Source organism: Neomonachus schauinslandi, chromosome 1 (assembly GCF_002201575.2).
Source record: "Neomonachus schauinslandi chromosome 1, ASM220157v2, whole genome shotgun sequence".
Taxonomy (NCBI): Eukaryota; Metazoa; Chordata; class Mammalia; order Carnivora; family Phocidae; genus Neomonachus; species Neomonachus schauinslandi.
In genome coordinates this window covers 195,904,293-195,916,508 of record NC_058403.1, presented here as the reverse complement: position 1 = coordinate 195,916,508, position 12,216 = coordinate 195,904,293, and the positions used below count along the sequence as shown (strand labels likewise).

Below are 12,216 nucleotides of genomic sequence, written 5' to 3'. Positions count from 1 at the left end.
GCGGGCCGCGATGCGGCACCGCCCCCGGGATCCGGGCAGGGCGGTGGGAGAGAGCCGGGGCGAGCAGCGCAATGGAAACCTGGGCGCCCGGGCTATGTGGGCCCGCAGGCGGAGTAGGGTGGCGAGGGCGTGGGGTGGGGGGGAGCTCTCGCAGAATCCCAGCCCTCCCTTTCCTCTTCTCCTGCATCCCGGGAGCACCCCTCCTGCTGACGACGACGACCACAGCGAAGGGCCACTCGGAGACAGGCTGTTTCTAGAGGCCAGCTTTACTGTGCTAGAGGAACAGGGTCCCCACATCCGGCCCTTGTCTTTGCCCCCGCCCAGGCCTCCTGCTCCAGCTTGCTGAGGCAGCGCCCTCAGCCTACCCGCTGTGTAGGGCAGGAAGCGGGGAGCGCTTTGCTGGGGAAGATGGGTCAGCAGCTCGCTGTGCTCACCACCTGGGAGGCTAGGGCTCTGACAGAACCTCAGGCTGAGATCCTGAGGTTCAAGGGCACGCTCTGGGTGGGTTGTACAGCATGGGTGGTTGGCCCTCACAGCTGCAGCCTTCACTTGGCTCTGTCACCTTGGGCTGCCAGGACACAAGCCTTTCCGTGCTTCTCCCAGTGCTTGACTTGGCACTCCCTGCAGGCAGGCGGGCTGGTGAGCACGCAGTGCTTGCGGGGGGGTATGGAAGTGGGGCTTAGGGGTCCAGGGTCCTAGGACACCCTCACCTGCAGCAATACCATTCATTCCGGCACCGTGAGCAGCGTTTGGAGGCCTCTGCCCTGCAGAAGGCACAGCGGGGCCGCTCTGGAGTTACTGCCTCTAGGACGTCCAGCCTGTAGGTCTCAGCCCATCTAGGAATGGGATCAGGAGAGCCTGGCTGGGCCTGGCCGGTGGGGGCACAAGAGCACCCCTGCCTGTGTCCATGCCTTCTGCATCCCTCCCACCCCTTCTGCCCACTCAGCAGGCTTCACCTTCTTGCCTGCAGCCGCAGGTCCTGCTCTGAGGGGCTGAATATGTGCCTCAGCTGGTGCTTGGCAATCGCCTGCCACTTGCCTCTGTTGTCTCTCTCTAGCCGCTCCCAGATTTCTGGGATCTGAGGGAGAAAAGTGGAAAGCGCCAGAGAGGAGCTGGCAAAGTGCGCAGTGGTCCTGAGCAACTGACTTCCTAGTACCTACCTGCTCCAACACCAGGTCTTTCTTAGGGGGCTGCGTTTCGGTCAGGGCCAGGTGGGCCAGGAAACCCTGCAGGTCTGCCAGGCTGGGCAGCTGGTCGAGCAGTGTGTCTGTGAGGAAGGCCCGAAGCTGCAAGGGAGTCCAGGGAAGGCCAGCGTCAAGTGGTGCTGACCAGAGGAGGCTTGCACTGGGCTGGGCTGGGCTGAGGTGCCTGTGGGGACCACGTCCCACTAGCTGCTGCAACACCTGAGGTTCGGAGTCTAGAAAGAGGACTGGGGCTGAGGTAGGGGGGCAGTGATAAACAGCAGGGCTGGGCTGGGGTGGGAGGGGGTGGCGCTGGTGCAGGACGAGTTCCCCACCTTGAGTAGCTGTCCCTTGGCAAAGCTGGTGAGGCAGTAGCGGGCCCGGGCTTCGGGGCTTAGTAGCAGGTTGTACAGAGCGATCCACACCTGCCCATCCAGCTTGCTCAGCTTTTGCCGCTCTGAGGGGGCCACTGTCTGCCAACGGCCACCCTCAAATTGCTGCGCCTTGCCTGCAGAGAGGAGCCAGCACACTAGGGGCAGGTGTGCGCACTCTTGCAGTCAGCCCACTGCAGCTGCATGGGCTGGGGTACTGCCCGGGCGCAGGACTTGCCCAGGCTGGGGTGCTGCTTGCTCCAGAGCAGGGGGAGTCCTTAGTAGTGGACACAAAGGCCTTCCCTGATGCAGAGCCCAGGTCCAAGCCCATCTCGCGTGAGGCATCCTGGGACCCTCTATGAGCTAGCAGGCAGAGTTTGTCCGCCAGCGTGCAAGCTGCCTGTCCCAATCAATGCTGGAGAATGTCTGGGAAGCAGTGAGCTGGGGCTTGGGCAGGTGGGGGAAGACCTTACCTCCTTCCTGCCGGCTCCAGGGACTGTGTTCCAGCAGTTCCACCAGGAGGCAGGGCAAGTTGTGGGTACTGAGCATGCGGTTCAAGGTGCTCAAGGAAAGGCTAGGGGTGGTGGAGGAGAGAAGTGAGCAGAGGCTACAGGCCCGGGATCCCAGTCCTCCACTGTGGGTCCCAGGCCTGGCAGGACTGCCCACCTGTCCACACAGTCTGTGATATAGCGCAGCACCGAGAGGGCCTTCAATGCGATCTCAAACTCCATCAGCTCTGCCTGCTTCTGCAGCTCCTGGGGAGGGGGGGGCACATGGTGCTCAAGCTGGGCCACCCCCTGCCTGCTCAGGCCTCAAGAGAGCCTGGTCTACCCATTGGCACCCCCAGGGAGCCTCAGCCTACCTGTATGGGGGTGCTGTACTGGGACTCCTCCTCCTCAGGAGAGCCACCACAGCCACTCCGGGCCACCAATAGAGTCAGTTTTCGGTGGCAGTAGTCTACCAGGTCCAAGACAGTGTCCTCTGCTGACTCACACACCTCCTGAGAGGCAGGCAGAGGGGAAACATTCTGTCTCTGATGCTCTCCCCACACAGCACAACCCCCCTTCCCTGTCAGGCCCTAGCCTGGGGCAACGGCTGGTGGGCAGGGCTGATGCCTCACCTTGTGGAAGAACACTGTTTCCAGAAGGTTGACGATGGAGGCCTCATGGTGTACCTGTCAGATAAAGAGAACAGGGCCCAGAGCTGCTGAAGGAAGGATGGGATTACCAGCTCTCTTCTCAAATCCAGAACCCTCTAAAGGCACGGGCCGGGTGTGAGCAGGGGCCCAGCTCACCACCATATATATGGGAAAAGTGTTCTGGGGCTTGAAGTCCTCCAGCCTGCACAGCACAGGGAACACCTTCTGCTTCCACATCTCCACTGCGATCAGCTCCTCCACCAGCGTTGGGATCTTTGAGGGGGAGGGGAAAGGACAGGGATGAAGTAGGCCTACATTGGCCTGGCAACCTGTCCATCCCTGGCTCAGCCCTGTCTAACTCTCCTCAAACTCCCCTGGGCCCCTAGGTTCTCTCCATAGGCACCTTCCCAATCTCTCTCCTGCACCTTAGACCTTCATTTCTAGTTGCCCTCAATATCTCTGTGGGGACATTCCCCATGCTTCCTGTAACTGGCTCTTGCTTTGTCCTTAGGCTGCCTTGCTCCCCCCTACATCTACGCCCTTCTCCCCTCTGTCCCCATCCAGGTGTTCCTCTCAGGCTAGCTCTCGTGCTCATGCCCTCCCTCTTGTCCCTGTCATCTGGTCTTCCAAGGTTCTCATATGCCTTGACCTCATCTTTACTTCTCAGGGCCCTGCACAATTTCCTAGTCCTCTCCCACCCTCCAGTAGGGGGCTCCACTGTTTCTTTGCAAAGGGACCCTTTTGTCAAGGGATATCTCAGGTCATTTATTTGAGCCACCTCCTGGCTCATGTTCCAGCCGGGCTGATCTCTGGTTTCTTACTCCTCTCTCAAGTTAGGAAGGCTGCCTCCTTCCATGCCAAAGTCCCACCCCCACTTCAGTGAGGGCCCCCTCTGGCCTGACAGTCTATTCAAGGATGTTTTTAGAACGTGGGCCCTCCCCCCACAGCCTAGGCTGTTGTATGATCCATAACTATCTCCCAAATCAACCCACGCTTCACACTTGGCCTGGTGTGCCAGGGTCCTGTCCAAAAGGTGAAAAATCGAATGTGTAGCACACTCCTCTCTTTTCCCTTGGGGAAGACAGGTGTACCACCCAGAGGGAAGTGAAGGCACCCAAGGTGCTCCTGAGAGGGAGAGTGGTGGGGTGGGAGGTGGTGGGAAGGCAGGAACTCTGCCTGTGACCCCAGCATACCTTCCCATGGGTGACCAGCAGCTCCTGGATGGGCTCCCCCTGGCTGGCTGTAGCATCAAGGATAGCCTGCATGTTCAGCTTCTCCAGGTTCTCATGCTGCTGGTTCCACCTGCCCCAGAGAGTGGAGGTGTATGTGCATTTGCGTGCTCATGTGTGCAGCAGGAGTGGGGTGCAGGCTGGGTCCTATTGAAGCCTAACCTGATCCTGAGCGGCCAGAGGGGGCTCAGGGCCATATACCCCCCAACTCGGAGAGCTTTGTCTCCTCACCTGGGGGCTCCTCCACACTGGGCACCCTCTCCCCCATGTCAGGCCCGTACTCCTCCATTCAAGGACTCTGACCCTTGGGCCCAGCTGCCTCACCCTCCGGAGCCCATCTCGCGCAGCGGGAAGCTGCGCAGCCCCCGCACCAGCTCGTCAGCCTCCCCCGGCAGCAGCAGCTCCAGGTCGCCCATGTTGTGGCCGCAGACAGAGCGGGAAGGCGGGGCTCAGCTGACCCCGAACAGCAGCCGGCGCTGAGGTGGGGGTGCTGAAACTCTCGGGGACGAAGGTCTCCCGCGGGGGTCCAGGTCTTGGACACGGCCGTTGCTGAGCAGTTGGGGCGCGTGGGTCCTCGCCGTCATGGAAACGGTTAGCTCGGCGCCTGCGCACTTGCGGCCCGCACAGGCTCCGGCCCCGCCCCCGGCGCCTTGCCTTACCGGCGGCGGGTAGCAAACGCTCTTTGGTCTCCCAGAACTTTCTCCCTCACCTCCGACTGCGGCTCAAGGATCTGTCCTGAGTCCGACGTGCTAGTCGGACGTCAAGTCGACCCGCACGGGGACAGGGCCACCCTGCCCCCACCAGCTCTTCCAGCAGCGGCTTCACCTCGGCCGTACGGACGCTCCTCTCCCTGGCTTCCTCGCCCTGGTGTCTCGCGCCCGGCTCCACCTGTTGGCTCAACAACGCCCCCCCCACCCCGCCCCAAGTAATGCGCAGGACTCCTTCTTTCTAGCCTAACAGGCTGCCATCACGTCTCATGAGGTAACTGCTGTAGTCTTTTCCTGGGTGACTCTATGGCTGCTTCTAGCCCTCGAAATAGTATGTCCAAAAGCAGCTTACCAGGAACTCTGCAGGATCAGGCTCTTGCCCCCTCAGTACCTTGGGACTTCATTTCTTGCCCCCTCCCCATTGCCTCCTATGTTCCAGCCCCGTGGGCCTCTCTTGGGATCCTCATGCATCCTAAAGCTGTTTTTGTTTCAGGGCTTCTGCACCTGTTCCCTCTGCCTGGAATACTCTTCCTCCTTCAAGCCTCAGTTCAGGTCACCTCAGCGAGGCCTTCCTTGCCCATTTAATCCAGAACAGCCCCAACTCCCACCCCAGGTCATCATCAGCTTCCTGATTGTTTTTCTGGCTATTTCAATTAATAATTGGCGGGCACATTTACTTGTCCATAATCAGTCCTGCCCACCAGATGGCGCACGAGGGCACCAGGACCACGGCTATTTCACGGCCAGTTCTCTGGTGGCTGGATCAGAGGCTGTACTCAATAAACGTAAGTTGAAATGGATGATTTTATTTACAGAATTAAGGTCACCCTTGAGACAATATGGACTAGTCTACCAGTCTAGCCCTCATGCACCAGGGGGTGCTTAGTAGGAGAGCCCCCACCAGCCTCACTTCCAGCAGATGATGATGTTGGGGTCATTTTCCAGCCGTTCATCAAGCTCGTGGTAGCTCATGCCTGTTTGGGACAGTGCAGGTGAGGTGAGCAGTCTTGGCTTGGCCACCTGCCCTGACCCCACCCCAGCTGCCCTGCCTGTCTCCACCTGTCTTGCAACAGATCTCATCATAGCTGTGGCAGCCTGTGTAAAGCCGGGCAGGGTGGCTCCGCTCCTCCCGAGACACCCGCACAGGGTACTTCTGTAGTCGGCGGATGAGGTTCTTCATAAGCCCAAACTGGATCAGCTTCCTAGGGTGGGGTTGAGGGAGAGAGGGGTGATGCCCTGGCCAGGCCTTCCTCCAGCCAGGCCAACCCTTTCCTGCAGTCTCCCTTCTGGTTTTGTCTCAGTGACCAGGCTGGCCTCCAAACCCATCACCTCCAGAAAGCCTGCCTAGACTACTAGTGCCACATGATTCTGCTCACTGGGAATCTCCTGCTTCCTCTCTAACCCAAGGCTCCAGAGAGATGGAGAGTGTATCTGCTTTCAGGCAAACCCCTCCATGCCCCTGGGAATCGCCTTCTGACCGTTCATCAACGCGCTGCAGCTGCTGGGGGTGGCGGCCGATGAGGTCTCTCACAGTCGTGCCGGGGCTCAGGCTGCAGTACAGCTGGAACACATCCCGGAGACTGGCCCTCTTGTGCCCTGTGGGCACCAGGCGTCAGCTCTGCAGGTGGCCCCGCCCTCCCCAAGATGGACCCCCCGAGCCCACCACTACCTTGTTTGGTCACATAGGATAAACACGCCTCTTGCAGGGACTTGTCATCTACCAGGTCCTGGACCTTGGGTGTCGGGCAGTACACGTTGGAATACTGGAGGGTAGCAGGAGGCCCAGGGGCCTGAGTGAGGGGCTTGGAAGTCTGACACCACCCCAGTCTGGCCAAGCCACGTAAGTCACTCTCTGCCTAACCAGACCCCAGACTCACCTACCTGGAGGATGGACACCAGTGTCACAACGCCATAATACCTGGGGGAGATAGTTGTGCTCAGCTTCTGAGGGCCATGCCTTCCCACCTTCACACTCAGGGTCTTGGGGCTCTTCCCTGGCTAGCAACCCTGTCCCAAGTGTGACTGCTGCCCCACTCACAGCAAGTTCTGGATGGCGATGCGCACCAGGTTTAGCTCCACATCTGCCTCGGCTGAGATCTTCTGCACATGGCGGAAGCCATCAATATAGGGCAGGATCTGGGCAGGGCAGGGCAGGATCAGTAGGGGTGGGATGAGGCCAGAGCTGTGGCCAGCCCTAGGTGATGATCCCCAGGGAGGGAGAGCACACCTGTTGTGTGGTGAGGTCCCACTGTGAGTTGAAGAAATCTTCCTTGTCCTTGGTAAAGACAGGCACATCATACTCCTGTGCCACAGGAGGGTCAGGCCGCTGCTCAATCACCTTCAAGTGGATGGTGTTGGACTCATCTGCAGGGGCCCCACCCATATCTTCAGTGTCATCTCTTTCAAGAGGCCCTCTATTACCCTCCAGTCCTCCCAGCAACTCTTGAGGCAGGGGGGTGGCCCTGGGTAGTGCCAGTCTCCCCCAACCCCCGCTTTTCTTAAGCTCTCTGTCTAATGTGGGGCTTGAACTCACCTCAAGATCAAGACTCACATGCTCTACTGACTGAGCCAGCCAGGGGCCCCCAATCTTCCCCTTTTATGGAGCAAGAGACAGGTCCGGAGAGGGAAGGGAACAAACCCACGGAACATGGAGAGTTCTTCTGGCCTCCACATCTCAAATCCCAACATGCACTGGACCCTGGACATCGTTAACCCAGCTCATTGGGCCACCAATTTGTTCCTAAGTCTTGTCCATGGCTGGGCTTGCCTTTCCCTTGCCATGTTCCTATCCCTCCTCTACCCCTCTGCTGTCCTTGCAAAGGCTGGGCCATACCGATGGGCAGAGTGCACCGGCCTGAGGCATTTAGCTCCTCCAGCAAGATGGTCATGATGGGCACCAACTTCTGCTTGCTCTCCTCCGTCGACACGAAGCTGCTCTCTAGCTGGATGGAGCATGGACAACATGGTGGGCACACCCCAGGACCCCTGGCTGGCATCCTGCCCTGGCAGATAGCCAGGTCTGGAGGGCTTTGGAAACATTTGTCTGCCTGCCCCTCCACTCAAGCCCATCGTGTTGCAGACCTCCAGTGTGGTCAGGTAGCCAGCCAGCTTTTTGACGATGGGCTCAAGGGCACAGGTCTTGGCCTGGGCATCACACACGAAGCCTAGGTTGAAAAGCAGGGCATTGCGGCTGTACTTCTTGTGTTCAATGCACACAGGGCAGCCGATCAGTTTCTTCTCCATGGCTGTGCTGGATGGGGTGGGGGGGAACAGGTGGGAGCAAAGTCAGGCTCCTTCTGCCCCCAAGCTTGTCCACTCCTCCGGGGACATTCCCTCCCTTCCCCACTAGGGCCTCACACAGTGATGAGCTTGTTCTGCAGCTCTGGCTTGGTGATGATGTACACCTGGACTGTGTCAAACAGCTCCCGGGAGATGAAATCTTCAGGGACCTGGGGAGGGGAGTGCCAAGAGGCCCCTTAGTGGACCTTGGGACTAGGCAGAGTATACTGGGTGACCCCCCAAGGCCTAAGCCCTGTTGTCCAGCGTTTCTCCTCTCTCCCATCCACCCAGACCTACTACTACTTTGTGTTTCCAAACACATGCCATGTTCTCACCTGCCTCCTGGCTTTTGAATATGCTGTTTCCCCTACCTGGCACACTCTCTCCTCCTCCATCTAAATTCCTAAGCATCCAGGAATACTATTGGACCGCGCACCCCCGCCTCTCTTGGGACCTTGAACCTCCCCTGGGTCGCCACAGCCCGATTTCCCACAATCACTGCCTATGGGATGTTTGCCCCGACACACCGGGAGCCTGGGACCTGGGTCTGAGTATCCTCTCGGTTCACGATTCTCCGCGAATGAAGGAGTGGTATGCCTGCGTGCAGCATGGGGCTGGGGAATCCACCGCTTCCAGGCAGCTTGCTCAGCTCCCAGGAGCGTCCCTCTCCCACCACCCTCACCACCCCAACCCCCGGCCCCGCGAGCCCGGATGGCACCTGATAGGTGATCTTGGGTCCCAGCGTGGGGTGGAACTCGCTAAAGAATACGCATTCGATGCGGCAGCCGCTGCCCATGGCGCTAGCAGGGCCCAGGTCTGTAGACTCTGGCTCCTGGACCCCTGCAAACACCGTCGGAAACAGCCCTCAGGCCTGGATCGCCAGATCAAGCACGCCTGCGCACTCACACACCCGTTACGCTGCCTGCTTAACAGCGCCTGCGCAGAGCGACTGAGAGGTGTGGCTGGGGGGTGGGGGTAGATTGTCTCGGGAAGTCCCGGCTGGGAAGACGTCGCACCCGGAAGTGAAGCGGCTCCGCGACGGAGCGGCAGGGCGCGCGGCAGTGCCCCAAGTATCCCGCTTTCTCGGGAAGAAACCATCGCATCGGGTCAGCGCTGAGGCAGGCGAGTCCCTAGCGTGTAGGGGCAGCATGCCAGCGGCACGTGGGGAGACTGTGCGCGAAGGGATTCAGGCTGTAATTTGATACGCAGATGGGAACTACAATATCCGTGGTGCTTCACGCCCTTCTAGCTGGCGCTCCCGCGCGGCGACGGCCTGATGCACGCTGGGATTTGTAGTCTATTACACGGCCTTGCGCATCCTACCTGGAAGGTGGGCCAGTGATCAGTGCCAGTTCAGATGCGGGTACAGGCCGACAGGCCGCCGGTCCTCGACTATTCCTGGTGCCTGTGTTGGTACTGCCCCTTCCTACCTTAACGTCTTGGAAGAGAGTGGCATTCCTGCCCTGCAACTTTTGCTCCAGTGAGAGGAGTGGACAGCAGGCACCTGAGATCCTTGCTCATTCTACTATGCTTTCAGGCTACAGCCATTGGCCTGGTTGACCATGGCCCTTTCTGTGGAGACCGAGTCGCACATCTACAGAGCTCTGCGCACTGCCTCCGGGGCTGCTGCCCACCTTGTGGCCCTGGGTTTTACCATCTTTGTGGCTGTGCTTGCCAGGCCTGGCTCCAGTAAGTAGAATTCATAGTTGACTTCTGGGAAGGAAAGCGGCCCTTCTCCTGGGGAGCAGGAGCAATAGGAAGCCTTGGGCCTGACCCCCGGAAAGGCTTGCCTGCTTGGGGGACATCCTATGCTGGAGGGATAAGTGGGGAGGAGGTGAGTGTGGGGGCTCTACCAGTTGGGCCAGAGTACCTGGCTTCTCTTTCCTTGTCTTGGTGCTCCACTTGGCTGCCTTTGGTGAGGTGCTAGAAGGAGGAAGGACTGCCAGAGTGGCAAAGCATGGCCTCTGCCCCGGGGAGGGACCAGGAAGCAAGGATAGGTAGGGGGTGAGCTTGTTGCAGTAAGAGGGGCTAGCATTTTGGCAGTGCTTCCTTGGGTGAGGGGCAGCTCATTTTCCTCACCCTGTGGGGATTGGTGTGGCTGGGTTTTTCTTGCCTCAGCCTCACAGAACCTCCTTTTCATTCCAGGTCTGTTCTCCTGGCACCCCATGCTTATGTCTCTGGCTGTAAGTAGCATGCCTGGCAGCTCTTAGGGGTGGGAGGGAGCATAGGTATGGGTGGTAGTCCTGACAGCCTCTGAATCCTTATGAACACTTAGTCTCTTTAGAGAGATGGAATGTGGGATTGGAGGTGTTGCATGCTCCAACTCCTGCCCCGTGGTATATATCCCAGACTTGAACCACAGTGTTCAAAACCCAGGGCAAATCGGTCTAAGCACAAAATGAGACTTCACCCACCTCCAGGCAGGAAGCTTAGAAAATGCATTTGGGTGTACCCGTGTCCCCTTTTACCTGAATTTATAGTGATGCATCGAATTTTCCCTGAAACAGTGCACCCATGTGGCCAGCTCTTGCCAAGAAATTGTATCCAGCCCCATGTCAGGGAAACAAAGCCTGTGAATCATTTATGACTGCCACATCTCAAACCTGGTGTTTGCTGGGTAATATAGCAGAGATGACGTTTCACAGTATCACCTAGGAAGGAGTGTGGAGAGGTACATACTTCTCGCCTGTTACTCAGGGCAGATGTTCTGTCCCTGAGAGTTCCTCACTCTTGCCCCACCCAAATGGATACTCTTGTCGCTGGGGAGAGAATGAAGAGGGGGCCTCTGCCCAGAGTGACTGGCAGTTTAGAAAGTTATCTAAATCTCTTTTTCCTTCTGCTGGGCAGCACCCTGACTTTGTTTCCCATCCCTGTCTCCCCAGTTCTCCTTCCTGATGACCGAGGCACTGCTGGTGTTCTCTCCGGAGAGTTCGCTGCTGCGCTCCCTCTCACGGAAGGGCCGAGCACGCTGCCACTGGGTGCTGCAGCTGCTGGCCCTGCTGTGTGCACTGCTGGGCCTAGGTCTTGTCATCCTCCACAAGGAACAGCTTGGCAAAGCCCACCTGGCCACGTGGCATGGGCGGGCAGGGCTGATAGCTGTGCTGTGGGCAGGCTTACAATGCTCGGGTGGGGTGGGGCTGCTCTACCCTAAACTGCTGCCCCGATGGCCCCTGGCTAAGCTTAAGCTGTACCATGCCACTTCTGGGCTAGTGGGCTACCTTCTGGGTAGTGCTAGCCTCTTGTTGGGCATGTGTTCACTCTGGTTCACCGCCACAGTCACTGGTGGGGTCTGGTATCTGGCTGTGCTGTGCCCTGTCATTACCAGCTTGGTCATCATGAATCAGGTGAGCAACGCCTACCTGTACCGCAAAAGGATCCAGCCATGAGCTCCTCTCAGCCTAGAAGCCTGGATATACCCCTCAGTGTAGTAGCTGGGGCTGGGACCTCCTGGATTCTCTCAGCTGACTAAGTCATGGGGACACCTCAGGCACTGGGGCAGTCTAGAATAGGAGTCTTGTGTGTGACATTTTTGCTTGCTCCTCATCCTGGAGTGCTTCCCCTTTCCTTCTGTACTGTCCCAGAGGAGCTTATGGATGATGTGTCCAGATGAAGTTGGGGTTACAAGACTACTTCCCCGGCAACTCAACTCATACTTGTACTGGTATGTCCAGAAATTACAGGAGACAAAAAGGCAAAATAAAAAAGAATGACTGAAAAGACTGGATGGGAGGAACAGCTTAGAGTTGGGGAATAGTTTTCGCTAATGCTGTCAGCATGAAAAAACAGGCAGCTGGGCAAGATGGGGACGCCTGTCGCTGGCAGCTCACTGAGGGGCTGAAGGTCTCCCAGCGCACGAGCTCCTAGGACCTGGCTGCTGAGCAGCCTGTGCCACCAGGGCCCTAGAGCTGTAGCTGTGGATGGTTCAGCTGTGTGTCCTCTCAGTCCCCCAGCTGCCCACTGTGCCGGCGTCTCCAGATTGTGGTGGTTAGATGTGGACAATGACAGGGTGGGAACTCAGGATGGGCTGTTTCCATAGGCGTCAAGCACTGAGAACTCTGTTTTGGGGGTGAGCCATCAATAAGAACAGCTTTTTATGATAGAGGGGCCCTCAACCATCACATCCTCTGGGCAGGGCCTCCCTGACTGGGAATCAGAGGGAGAGAAAATGAGTAAGGATCTGAAGTGATAGCTCTGGGGAGGTTGTTTTAACAGTGGGCATGTGGTAGTAAGGCAAAGTGGGAGTAATAGGCTTCTTATTCAGCTGGAGTTGCCATGGAGACCAAGCCCTTGAACCTAAAGTCCCTGACTTTG

The 12,216-nt window shown here is 58.3% G+C and overlaps 3 protein-coding genes across 3 annotated transcripts; 1 reads left to right on the top strand and 2 right to left on the bottom strand.

Annotated features, from left to right (window-relative positions):
* Positions 1–307: 307 nt before the first annotated feature.
* On the bottom strand, positions 308–4,462 carry ZMYND10 (zinc finger MYND-type containing 10). Its single transcript, XM_021686999.1, has 12 exons — positions 4,244–4,462; positions 3,884–3,992; positions 2,847–2,963; positions 2,673–2,726; positions 2,415–2,552; positions 2,219–2,307; positions 2,026–2,126; positions 1,517–1,689; positions 1,161–1,286; positions 957–1,078; positions 711–836; positions 308–621 (listed from the first exon to the last, which is right to left on the bottom strand). The coding sequence occupies exons 1-12, from the start codon at positions 4,333–4,335 to the stop codon at positions 546–548; spliced, it is 1,323 nt and encodes a 440-aa protein (XP_021542674.1). The 5' UTR covers positions 4,336–4,462; the 3' UTR covers positions 308–545.
* A 960-nt stretch (positions 4,463–5,422) lies between these two features.
* Positions 5,423–8,859, bottom strand: NPRL2 (NPR2 like, GATOR1 complex subunit). Its single transcript, XM_021686997.1, has 11 exons — positions 8,624–8,859; positions 7,984–8,075; positions 7,708–7,876; positions 7,460–7,568; positions 6,854–6,990; positions 6,665–6,762; positions 6,508–6,544; positions 6,296–6,389; positions 6,105–6,222; positions 5,686–5,828; positions 5,423–5,600 (listed from the first exon to the last, which is right to left on the bottom strand). Exons 1-11 carry the CDS (start codon positions 8,699–8,701, stop codon positions 5,533–5,535), a joined length of 1,143 nt encoding a protein of 380 aa, XP_021542672.1. The 5' UTR covers positions 8,702–8,859; the 3' UTR covers positions 5,423–5,532.
* A 57-nt stretch (positions 8,860–8,916) lies between these two features.
* LOC110577615 (transmembrane reductase CYB561D2) lies at positions 8,917–11,617 on the top strand. Its single transcript, XM_021686996.1, has 4 exons — positions 8,917–9,027; positions 9,443–9,594; positions 10,051–10,088; positions 10,788–11,617. Exons 2-4 carry the CDS (start codon positions 9,468–9,470, stop codon positions 11,289–11,291), a joined length of 669 nt encoding a protein of 222 aa, XP_021542671.1. The 5' UTR covers positions 8,917–9,027; positions 9,443–9,467; the 3' UTR covers positions 11,292–11,617.
* Positions 11,618–12,216: the final 599 nt, after the last annotated feature.